At 40.0% G+C, this 12,219-nt stretch overlaps 1 protein-coding gene across 1 annotated transcript; it reads left to right on the top strand.

Annotated features, from left to right (window-relative positions):
* Nucleotides 1-518: 518 nt before the first annotated feature.
* Nucleotides 519-12,219, top strand: CMAS (cytidine monophosphate N-acetylneuraminic acid synthetase; the record flags this gene model as incomplete). Its single annotated transcript, XM_080609754.1, is given in 9 exon segments — nucleotides 519-691; nucleotides 3,521-3,663; nucleotides 3,903-4,058; nucleotides 5,965-6,098; nucleotides 7,386-7,480; nucleotides 8,256-8,427; nucleotides 10,248-10,398; nucleotides 11,723-11,942; nucleotides 11,944-12,219. Coding segments are annotated over 9 exon segments (1,281 nt in total). The 3' UTR covers nucleotides 11,981-12,219.

Genomic DNA, 12,219 nt, shown 5'->3' with positions numbered 1-12,219 from the left:
GGAGTTGTTTAGTCTACAGAAGAGAAGGCTTAGAGGAGACCTTACCACTCTCTACAACTACCTGAAAGGAGGCTGTAGCGAGGTGGGTGTCAGTCTCTTGTCTGAACTAACAAGTGACAGGACAAGAGGTAATGGCCTCAAGAAGAACCAAGTAAGGTTCAGACTAGATACTAAGAAAAATTTCTTCACCGACAGGGTGATCAGGAATTGGAACAGGCTGCTCAGGGCAGTGATGGAATCACCATCCCTGGAGGTGTTCAAAACCCACTTAGATGAGGGCCTTAGTGACATGGTTTAGTGGTGGAGTCGGCAGACCTTGGGCTAACAGCTGGACTTGATGACCTAAAAGGCCTTTTCCAGCCCAGCTGATCCTGTGACTCCCGTACACCCGCCACAGCGCTCTCCCCCGCCCCGCGCTCCCAGCACGCACGCGCGGCCAGGCCGGGGCGGGTCGCCCCTCCCCGACGTAGGACTACACTTCCCAGCGTGCACGGCGGGCCGCGGGGCTGTGCTGGGCAATGGATCGCGGTGCGGCGGCAGGCGAGGGCCGGCCGTGCGCCCACCTGGCCGCGCTGGTGCTGGCGCGCGGCGGCAGCAAGGGCATCCCGCTGAAGAACATCAAGCTGCTGGCGGGGGTGCCGCTCGTGGGCTGGGTGTTGCGTGCCGCCGCCGACGCCGGAGTTTTCCACAGGTGCGCAGGCGCTGTCCCGCTCCCCGCCTTCCCGTGCTCGTCGAGGGGTGGGTAGGGGTCGCCGGCCGGCGGATTCCGAGGGGCTGCGGCGTTCTGAGGGGTGGGAGGAGCGGTCTCTGTCCGCAGCAGGCTCCTGGAGCAGCCTTCTCTTCTCTGCCTCGTCCTCTCTGACAGGCTGTGAGGCGCCTGTCGTGGGGCGGGTGGTCCCCCCCCCCCGGTCGTCTTATTTAGCCTCGGTGAATGAGGCGGGTGTGTAGTAGGAGTCCCTCACTGAAGGCAGAGGGGTGCGGCTAACGTAGCTTTGGGTTAGGGATCGGGCAGGGCAAAGCAAGCAGGCTGCACCCTGACGAGAACTCTGCCATCCCTTCCTGGTTAGAGTGAGCTGAGAAGGAATGAAGGAATTAGTCGTACTTTGAAATTAAAGTTGTTCTGATTTGTGGTTAGGAGCCACTGATTGAGGATGTTTGTCAGTAAGTCTTGGGCGGGGCTTTGAGCAGCCTGGTCTAGTGGAAGATGTCCCTGCCCGTGGCAGGGGGATTGAAACTGAGTGATCTTTAAGGTCCTTTCCAACCCTAACCAGTCTATGATTTTATTATGGTTTTACTTCTTTAAGATGGCTGCATTAAATAAAACTGCCAGGCGGTAGGTAACATCATATGATTCACTGGATTGCAGGCTGATTCCAGTGGCCCACTGTGGAAAGCTAGGCTCATTAGGATTGCTTGGGACCACATGCAGCTGAGCTTGAGTATCTCCAAGGATGAAGACTCTACAGCTGTTCTTGGGCACTGGTTCCATTGATAGACAACCCTTAATGGAACCCGTTGAATTGGCTCTTCTGTTCTTGCAGTATGTGTCTGTGTCCTATTACTGTGCTCATCCAGGAGAAGTTTCTCTGTCTTCTCTCCACCTGCTCACCAGGTACTTGAAGATGGCAATAAAGTCACCCCCTCACCTTCTCTTCATAAGTCTGAATCAAGACAGGTCTTCTGGCATCTCCTGGTATGCATGTGCTCTGAGATCCCAGTCATCATGCTGGCTCTCTGCTGGGCTTGCTCCAGTTTTTCCTTCTTGTATCAAGGAACCCACAGCTGTACGCAGCACATTAGAGGCAATCTTGTAAATGTCAAATGGAAGGAAACAACCATGTGTGTCCATGTGACACAGAACAGAAGCTTAGTTTGTGGCAAAGTGTGGGAAACTTTGGTAGCAATGATTAGAGCTAGATAGAAACGGTATTTTGTTAGTGCTAAGAATATGGGCATTAGAGATTTTTTTTTTTTTTCCGCCAGAACAAAACTGGGAGTCTTCTACCCACATACTGATAAACTTAATTAAAACCAGTGCATGGTTAGGATGCACTTGGTATGTAGCATACCTAGGTGCAGGTTCCCAATGCAAACCTACTGCGTTACATCAAAGCAGGGACTTGATGTAGTCAAGTAGCAGTGTAGCCCAGCAAGATTCAGAGCTGGAAGCAAGCATGAGCCTTCTGTGTCTCATAGCTGCTGTACCATTATCTATTCTAGAAAACCTTTTTAACTGTATCTCAAAAGCTGAGGAAGTTGAGTTGATTTATTTTTGATAAAGAAGCAGTCAAAACCATTTCTGACCTAGAATTTTTTAATAATTGATAATTATTTAATGCATGTGAATCTATATTGCTTAATGGCCTATGGTGGATATGGTGGTTTGAGTGACTTTCTCATTTTCTGTCTGGCACTTCAGTTTGCCCAACAGGAAGCCACTTAGGGTTATGCAGCCTAACTCTTGAGGCATAACAAGTGCATTAGATGGAATATTAGTTTTTTCTAGTCACCTTTGAAACAGCTGCGTTGATGGGATATGTGTTACACAACAAAACTCTGTTAGTTGACTGGGGAGTGTGTGTTTAAGCTAACCAGCCTGAAGAAGTTTATGGAGAATACCTCTTCTGCATTTGTTCAGCTGGGTGTGACTTGACATTGCTGTTGCTGTCATACATATTTTTGTACTGGTGATCCCATGATGTCTTTGCTTGAAAAATACTTAACTAAAGCACCATTTGCTGTGTAGAATGCATTGAGAATGCCAGTGTTGCTGAGAGAAGGGTTATTTTTCGTACTTTTTTGGTTTTATATCTCACATGCTATTTTGTCACAGTGATGCCAGTAATGGCCTCCCAGTGCTCAGCCAGTGTTTATTATCACATAATATTCAGACTTGGCCCTTCCTTTTGTAAATGTTTATTAACCCTGAACAATCACAATCTTGTTTTACCAGTACTGAAGGTTTTCTGTGCCAAAACATATGTGGTTGTAACTTGAACAGCTCTTTCTCTGGGATCGTATGGAGCCTAATTAACACATTTTAAAACACTTGCAGATAAGTTCATCTTCTGTTCTTTGGTGTGGCAGCTCTTGTCAGCTTTGTTTCTGAACTCTTAGATGATTTTGAATGCCTCATTCAACCCATTCACAATTCATGGATCTGTTAGCATGCCTAACAACTTGTGGTGTGCTGACACTGGATTTTTCTGGTAACACTCCTGAATTTTATATTGCTTAAGCTTCCCACATGGAAGGTAGATCAAGCACCCTACAGTATTAAACTGAAATGCAGCCCAAGCTTGAGATTTTACGGTCTGGTGAATGTGAATCTCTATGTTTTATTCTTATTGTTGAAAGTTGCTTTATAGTCTTACTAATGCAAATAAAATAACTAGTTACTTTCATTGGAAGGTGTAGTGCGTACATAAGCCAGAGTGTCATTCAAGTTAGATTATGGTGGGCAAGTCAACAGTGCTGGGATTTATTCTTTATATTCATTTCTGTCACTGTCTGCCAACAGTATATGGGTTTCTACGGACCATGATGAAATTGAGAAGGTTGCAAAGCAGTTTGGTGCTCAAGTTCATCGAAGAAGCCGAGAAGTTTCTCAAGACTCTTCAACTTCTCTAGAAGCTATCAGAGAGTTTCTTAATCATCATCATGGTAAATCAGTAATGAAATATGCTGACCCTTTATGTTGTAGCCCCAGAGCGAAGATGCACTTATCGTTCAGAAACATAAGTAAAACTACTTATTACTTAGAAAAATAAGTAAAGCCTTTAGTAAACAAAAGCTAAAGATTCTCCTCCTTTTTTTTTTTTTTTTCAGTTTTGTGTGTGTGTGGCATCTACTCATGCCAATTAAGAATATCGTTTCATAAACATTTCTTTCTGTTTCTTTAGAGGTTGATATTGTAGGAAATATTCAAGCAACATCTCCCTGTTTACATCCGAGTGATCTTATAAAAGTGGCGGATATGATCCAGAAGGAGGGGTTTGATTCTGTCTTCTCTGTTGTGAGACGACATCAATTCAGATGGAGCGAGGTAAAAAAAGGAGGTAATATTTAGGTGTTTCTGGTTACACTTAATCAGTTTTTTTTTTTTTTTTTCAAATGGTTTATTTTCGTGCCAATAATATTTACATTAGGAAGTGATATTCTTCCTAACATAAAAGGTGAGAGGTATGGAATGGCTTAGAAATTCCTTCTAAGTAGTGCTGTTTTGATATTACTGATCGTTGCTCAGCCTTTCTGTAATTGTTTTGTAGAATTGCTAAGGTATTGAAAATTAAAATGTTATTAGCTTGCCTAGGCTCAAAATAGCTCCCAAAAACTTTACATGTAAACTTCTGCTTAGTGGGTACTCATGTGCATGTAGACATGACACTGAGTTCCTGTTTTAACTAGGAAAGTGTTTGTTCTTACTCTGCAGTAGCTAACAAATGACAAATAATGTGAGGTAAAGTCTTAGGGAAGATGGGATGGCAACCTCTTAGCCTGGAGACTTAGGGTGTGTTTCAGCCTGCTAATTTGGCTGCTGACATACGTGAAATTGCAAACTGCCTTTGAGTCATGAGGACAGAGCTCATGTTAATTAGCTCATACAGAAGGATGTGACTATTTTTCCCAGTGAAAATATGCCTCTCAGCTACAACTGCCTAGATGACTAAAGACTGAACTCTACTTGCAAATAAAGATTGTACCTTGTAGCTATAGAAGTACCTTTTGTCCTTATACAAAGAACTATTCTGCACATTACCTGTATTAGTTTTGTTATTGTGAGTGAAGTAGAAATGTTTGCTGCTTTTTCAAAAATAGTTGATTCAGATACTGTCACATTGTAATTTTTTAAAAATGAATGTGTTACTTGGACATTAGAATTATTCTGTTGTGATATAAGTTGCTTCAGATGAAAATTTTTTTGAGCTTATAGAGCATCATCCAGTTTAGTATTGTATTCTTTTTATTTATTTTTAGTCTTTGTTCAGATGGCTTTAAAATACTGATTATGTTAAAAGAATTTTATATCTTTTCCTGTGTCTTTCTTTTATTCCTTCTGCATGAAGGTTTAATATTGATGCGTTCTGAAAGAGAAAGGTGTCTCTCTGGAAATGTTTTACTTCATTGAGCACACAGCTCTAGTGTATTTATGAAGGACAAGGTGTGTGTATATATACTAAAGCCTCAGGATGTTCTGGGTGTTTGAGAGTGCCCTTTAACTTTTTTATAGTTCCTAGATCATGAGACCTGGTGAATTTTAGCTGCTTTGTGTGTGTAAATTTGAGTGGCATAAGGACAGAAGTCTGGTTCCCGGCTCAGTTTCTGCTGAATGCACTGCTGGCATTAACAATATGGGATCTTACGGGATCATGTTTGTTCAAAGTCACTTGTTTATTCATTGTGAGCATTGATTAAATCAGTTATGAAAAGTTAACATAATGTGTGTCCTTAAATAGGAGATATTTTGGGGAAGTGCCAAGATGTTTTCACAAGCAAAATTTCTTCTTGTATGCTCTTCCAGGTTTCAAGTTAGTCCCTTCAGCTCTTGCAGTTCATTCAGGGCATTCCTCATTTTAGGTATAGGTAGTTGAATTGGGGTTTTTGGCTGTTTAGAAGAGTGTCTCTCCCTATGGCCAGTTTTGGAGCTGATAACCTCTCAGGGTTTTTTTCGTGGTTGTTTCTTGTTATTGTTTTGTTGTTGCATTTAAAAAAAAGTTCGAATGAAAGATTTTTCTTTCCTCTCCTAGGACCGCAAAGCAGTCCTCTGGTTTGTTATCCACAGCTCCAAGAAAGAGAGGCAACTCAATGATCCTTTATAAAGCTAAGCAATGAGAGGCCATAATGAAAGAAGTTGGTGACTGCATTGCGTCCTTCATTTTTCAACAGAAAACTATTTAAAGGAAGTTCATTGACTCTGAACAGAGGTGCTAGAAAATTTATTTTGTAATTTTTCTTTGTTAACAGAAAACAAAATGACAGAACCCCAGAACCTGAATCCAGCAAAACGATACCGAAGGCAAGATTGGCCTGGGGAACTGTATGAAAATGGTTCATTTTATTTTGCCAGGAGACAGTTGATCGAGAAAGGCTACTTGCAGGTTAGTGCTTCTGGTTTTCATGATCTTTAGAATAATGCACCTTTTACTGTTGTTGTAGAGGGTTCTAAGTTCATTAATGTACTTCTGTTTCTGATGCAGTCAGTATGAGGTAACAGCACATTAACCTCAGGACAGTTTACTTATTATGTGGAACTTAACAGGGCTAGCTGCAGTTCCAGTAACAGCATCCTTCACAGGGATCAGATTTATACAAATAATATTGAGCAGTATATAGCTATAAGCCTAAACCAGTACATTACTGAGTTTCACGTCAGTTCACCAGGATGTAAGTACACATCTTGTAATTCGTTTTAGTGTTACTAAGGGTGCGAAACTTCATGCAGTCTTACAGGCTTCTCATTTAATCTATAAACTCGTATTCTTGGCCAGTTTACTCTTAGGCCATTTTATACTGTAACTTAAACAGTCTTTTTCTCTTTCCTGATGTTTACATCCCAGTGTAGTAATGCAGAACAAATGCATTTACTTCAGCTTTCACTTTATTTGTTTATCTGTCTACAAGTATAGTCTCTTCATTTTCTCATGCAAAACAAGTTCTCCATCTTACAGGTGATTTCCAGTATTTGTTAGCAGAACTGCAAAAAAGCCCAGTGTAAATATTTTCGTATTTCTAACAGGAATACCTTACTAGGTGTGTCAAGAATACCAAGTTCTTGCTTCGCTCTTTTCCAGATATGTCACTAATGCAGAGATGCTAGCTTTAGGTCTGTAGTTTGTAAAGACCCGTGCAGTACCAGCTAGTGCTGTGTGGACTTGCAAGCATTGATCTGGGTAGTACAATTGTGTTGAATTCTACATTTTCTGCAGATTGGGCCACTAACTCTCAGAGGATCAGGGCTTTTGGTTCTTTTCAATTACATTGGGAAGTGGTGGATATTTTTCCAATTGACATTTTTTGTGTAGACAGCAAACAAAATATAAGCATGCTCTCACTAGATAAGTGCTAAAGGCATTTCTATTTTACTGTAGTAAAAGACCTGGTAAAATCAGTGTGACGTAATGACTACAATGCATAACAGCTTTCTTGCACACTTTCTGTAGTGGTAAAATAAAAATACCCATTAACTGTTCTCTATAAAAGTTCCTTCGCATGCTTAGTTCTGTGTCACTGGCAAAAACATAATTATTGATGGTTCACGTATACAAGCTGTTGTGACCGATGCTTAACCAGATACTTAGCTTTCATTACATGTTGCTAAATTGTACGAGTCTCTTAATCTTGTATTAAGCCAAGCAGAACGTTTTAAAGGGTTCTGTTTTATTTAGGGTGGCAAAATGGCCTACTATGAAATGCGTGCAGAGCACAGTGTGGATATTGATATAGACATTGATTGGCCTATTGCAGAGCAGAGAGTATTGAGGTAAAACCACTTTTTATTCCTTTATTTCTTTGATATCTCTGATAGTTTCAGAGTGTGCTCATGTGAATTCATAATGTATGTAATATAGGTAATCAAAGATAATTGGACAACTTGATTTCTATGCATCATTTTTTCTTATATCTGTTTAAATCATCTAAATTACCTTTGCTATATGTTTGGGTTTGTGTTGGGTTTGGCTTTTGTTTGTTTGTTGGTTGTTTCTTTGAAAGCTCAGCCTGGGGAAAAATGTGAGCCTCACTGTACTGTAGCAGTGTGTTAGCATCATCTCCAGCCTTTCCAGCTGAGTTGTCCTAGGCTTCCATGGTCTGGAGCAAGTTTACTGATGCACGTAACTGAGAGTGTTTGCATCTAAGGCATGAGCTAATTACATCTTGTCAGCTGCCTTTTGTTTGCAGCTACTCTGCACTTCTCTAAGGAGATGATTGGTGGGAAAGGAGTATGTTTTTGTGCCTTTTTTGTCCTTTGATCGATTTTGGTTTTGCGCCACATAAATGCTACAGAACATAAGAGGTTATGCTAAGGAAATAAATCTCATCCTAATTTTTAAATAGACAACATAACTGAGCTGTCTTTTGGATCATTCTGTTTTTTTCTTTGAAGAGGGAGAATATAGTTGGAGAGGGACGACGGTGAGAAAAGATATTAGAAAAACAATTTCAAAGTTGATTATCTGAAGATCACATTTGTATTTTAAATATTTAGGGTTTGGAGTGTGCAGAAACTTCCGTCCTAAAAAAATAACTTCTTTATCTAGCTTTGGATATTTTGGCAAAGAGCCATTGAAAGAGGTGAAGCTATTGGTTTGCAGTATTGATGGATGCCTCACAAATGGTCGCATTTATGTGACAGAAGATCAGAAGGAAATGGTCTGCTACGATTATAGAGACATTGTTGGTATCAACCTATTAAAGAAAAGAGGAATCCAGGTATGTGGTGTTCTCAAGTGTGAGGCTTTATGCCTGAGGTAAACTGAACATTGAAAGATTCTAAAACCCTGCAGCATATATATTGAAGTTTCTTCAGAGAACTCGTGATCAGGTAGCATAGTACATTGGTTCAGGGTTGGGACAAATGTTGTTCTTGGATTACATATTGGAAAATTAAAATGTTTTGACAAAGTTCTCAATCTCATTCACAGTAGCTATAACATCTTTTTGTCCTGGAAAAATGTGTGAAGAAATCTTTATAGTGTTTTGCTAGCACTAGTCTTGTTCTATATAGTCTAGACACTCATTAATTAGAAGTCAGCTTTACTAAGCAGGGATATGTTGTTACCTCTTACTATAGAGAGGAAGAAATACTCAGACAAATCAACTGGTTCATCCTAGATCACCGTGATTGTTGCAGAGAGGGGAAATCAAACCCTGAATACTTTCATCTGCATAGTTTTTTTAACCATAACTTACATGCTTTGAAGTTGTAAGAATTCAGTATGAATGAAAAACGAAAACAACACAGATCGTAACATGCCTACTTTCACTATTTTTATAACTACTGTTCAGTTCTACTGATCTAAATCTTTGCTTGGATTTATGTAGCCTCCTGGCTATTTTCTGTCTGTGCTGCTGCCTTTGATACTGCTGGAAGATTTTTTGGGGGTTAAGAATCAAGTAAAGATTTAGGTTACCTTCAAAGAGCCTTAACCCAGTTCTGTTGCAGTTAAAGATAGGCATGGATAAGGCAAAAGTAGCTAAAGCCCAAGTAGACTTCTCCAGATACATTTTTGGAGTCTCCATTGTAGGATTCTTTCAGAACAGGTTAGATGAGACATTCATGACATACTTTGCAGCTGTTGCTGCGTTAGGGCAGTAAAATGGAGTAGATGGTTTTTCAGAACTCCCTCAGCTTCATTTTCTGTGAGTCAAAAGGGGAAGGAAGCTTATAATCATTGTTTTGTTGCATCTAGGACCCATTTCCATACTTGCTGTGACTTGAAGTCTTTCCTTAAAAACCTCCTGTTTTTGTGCCACACTTTATTTCTGGTATGTGTTGCTGATCGACTGCTTTGTGTACCACTCCTGTTCATTCTGTACTTAAAAAAGTCCAAGCATTTCTTAGTATTTAAAAGCAATTAGGGAATTTAAGCTTGTCCACAGCTTAAACAGAAAACTTGGAGGTGTTGTGTCTGAATTTTTTAAAAATCTTGCTGCAAAAATCGTCTGGGTTTAGCTTACCTTGTACATCATTTCCGAAACGTCAAATTTGGAATGAACTGCGGGAGATTAATCTGCTGTGCTACGTCAGTTTGTTTGGTGTTCTGTTGATGTTCCAAAGTCCTACAGTAAATAAAATGATGTTATTAGGTAAAGGAGTCATAGAAAATACTTTGTAATATTCTACTTCTACAAGTATTACAGAAATCTTCCTTGGTAATTCTCATATTCCACACTGTAGCTTAAGTAGATGCTATTGCACTAAATAGTCAGCATGCCACTGTACTGTGATACCCAGTATTTTATTCAGTACATGTTGTGTATAAAAAGACATGCATATTTATTTTTTTGAACCTCAGGGAAGCCTGCAGAATGGTGTTTCACTTTCCCAAAGTAACTTCAGGACTCTAGTGTTGGTTTTGAATGCTAGTCACATCTGCTCTGAGTTTTGATTGAAGAAACCAGTTACTCAGTGCTTTTCTGATATCTGAGAGAGCTTTTAAGAGAAAAACTTCTGTTTTCTTAATAAATAATCTTATATGTTTTATTTCTTTGTGTATAGAGTTTATTCTAACTTGACTTTATTTTAATAGGTTCGACTCATCTCTGATAGAGATTGTTCAAAAACACTGTCAGCCATGCAGCTGGGATGTATAGCAAAAGTTAGTGCAACGAATAAATTAGAAGTCCTAGAGGAATGGCAAAAAGACATGGGTTTAAGCTGGAAAGAAGTCTCTTACTTAGGTTAGTTCCTTTTTTTTGATAGTAGAATTTTATATGGTATACACAAATGAAAACTTCACAGTGCTGCTCAGCTTCAAAAGGCTTTGCTCTTTGTTAATATGCTGAACATAATATGATTGACATGTAAATTACAGCACTCAATCACCAAAAGCAGGTATGTATTTTTAGGCTTGTTAGGATACAGTCTAATTATTAAAGGCATTGATGAATCAATGTCTAATTTGGTAAGGAGGTATTGGCTGTTTTTATAGAATCATAGCATAGTTAGGGTTGGAAAGGACCTTAAGATCATCTAGTTCCAGCCCCCCTGACATGGGCAGGGTCACCTAACATCAAACCATGTCACCCAAGGCTCTGTCCAACATGGTCTTGAACACGGCCAGAGATGGAGCATTTGCAACTTCCCTAGGCAACCCATTCCAGTGCCTCACCACCCTTACAATAAAGAGCTTCCTCCTTATATCTAATCTAAACTTACCCTGTTTAAGTTTTAACCCGTTATCCCATGTCCTATCACTACAGTCCATAACGAAGAGTCCATCCCCAGCATCCTTATAGGCCCCCTTCAGATACTGGAAGGCTGCTATGAGGTCTCCACGCAGCCTTCTCTTCTCCAGGCTGAACAGCCCCAAACTTTCTCAGCCTATCTTCATATGGGAGGTGCTCCAGTCCCCTGATCATCCTCGTGGCCCTCCTCTGGACTTGTTCCAACAGTTCCATGTCCTTTTTGTGTTGAGGACACCAGAACTGCACACAATACTCCAAGTGAGGTCTCACAAAAGTAGAGTAGAGGGGCAGGATCATTTAAGGGAGATTTATAATGAGGTACAGGAAAGAGATGTATTTATTTTATAATGAGATTTAGGAAAGTTTTTGGTATTACACAAGCATACAGCTACTGCTCACAATTTTGAGCTGTAGTTCATTTCAGAGGGATGTTGTATAGATTATAGTCTGAAATGGAAACAAATGAACAGAATTAAAATTGAAAGCCATATGATTCTGTACAAAACTATATTTCAGCGACAGCTTAAGTGTACAGTTTGCAAATGCTTATTCAGCTGCTCAGATAATTTTACTGCTCTTAAAAGTACCATTCTCTTACCTGAAGATTGTGTGAAGTGTGATCAGCATTTACATCTATCACTAAGATTTTCCAAGAACTCACATGTGCAAACTGCTGTTGAGCTTGCTCAGATGAAAATTGTGGCACAAATACAAATTTTAATTTTTTTTTTTTTTAATATGTACACAGTAAGGTAGTGAATTTGCTCAGCTTTTCCCCTCTGTGATATTTTGCCTTGTCTGTCATCTTTTTCCATAGGAAATGAAGAGTCTGATGTGGAATGCCTGAAGAAAGCTGGCATGAGTGGTGTGCCTGCTGATGCTTGTGTAGTTGCTCAGAAAGCTGCTGGTTATATTTGTAAAAGCAATGGTGGCTGTGGAGCTGTCCGGGAGTTTGCAGAACACATATTCCTGTTGTTAGAAAAGGTGAACTCGTCAAGGAAGCAAATGGAAGAAATGAGTTCAGCAGGAGAGAAAATGGGGAAATGAGAACAGCAGTAGAGGAAATAAGGAATGAATGAGAAAGGACTAACACAGTTGGTCAGTCCTGCCTTTTTTCTCTTCTTCTCTCAGTAATTCTGTATCCCAAGGGATGGCTTATCTTTCAAGTTTTACATTGCCATGAGTTACAAAGATGTTTCCCTCTAATTTAAGGTCTCACTTCAATTAAGTGCGATATGAGTGATTGTATACTGATAATAATTATCATATTCAGGATTATTTTAAAAGCCATTAAAGAAATGCCACAAAAAGTAG

The sequence above is a fragment of the Psittacula echo genome (assembly GCF_963264785.1).
Source record: "Psittacula echo genome assembly, chromosome: 1".
Classification (NCBI taxonomy): domain Eukaryota; kingdom Metazoa; phylum Chordata; class Aves; order Psittaciformes; family Psittacidae; genus Psittacula; species Psittacula echo.
This window is presented reverse-complemented; position numbering and strand designations above follow the sequence as displayed.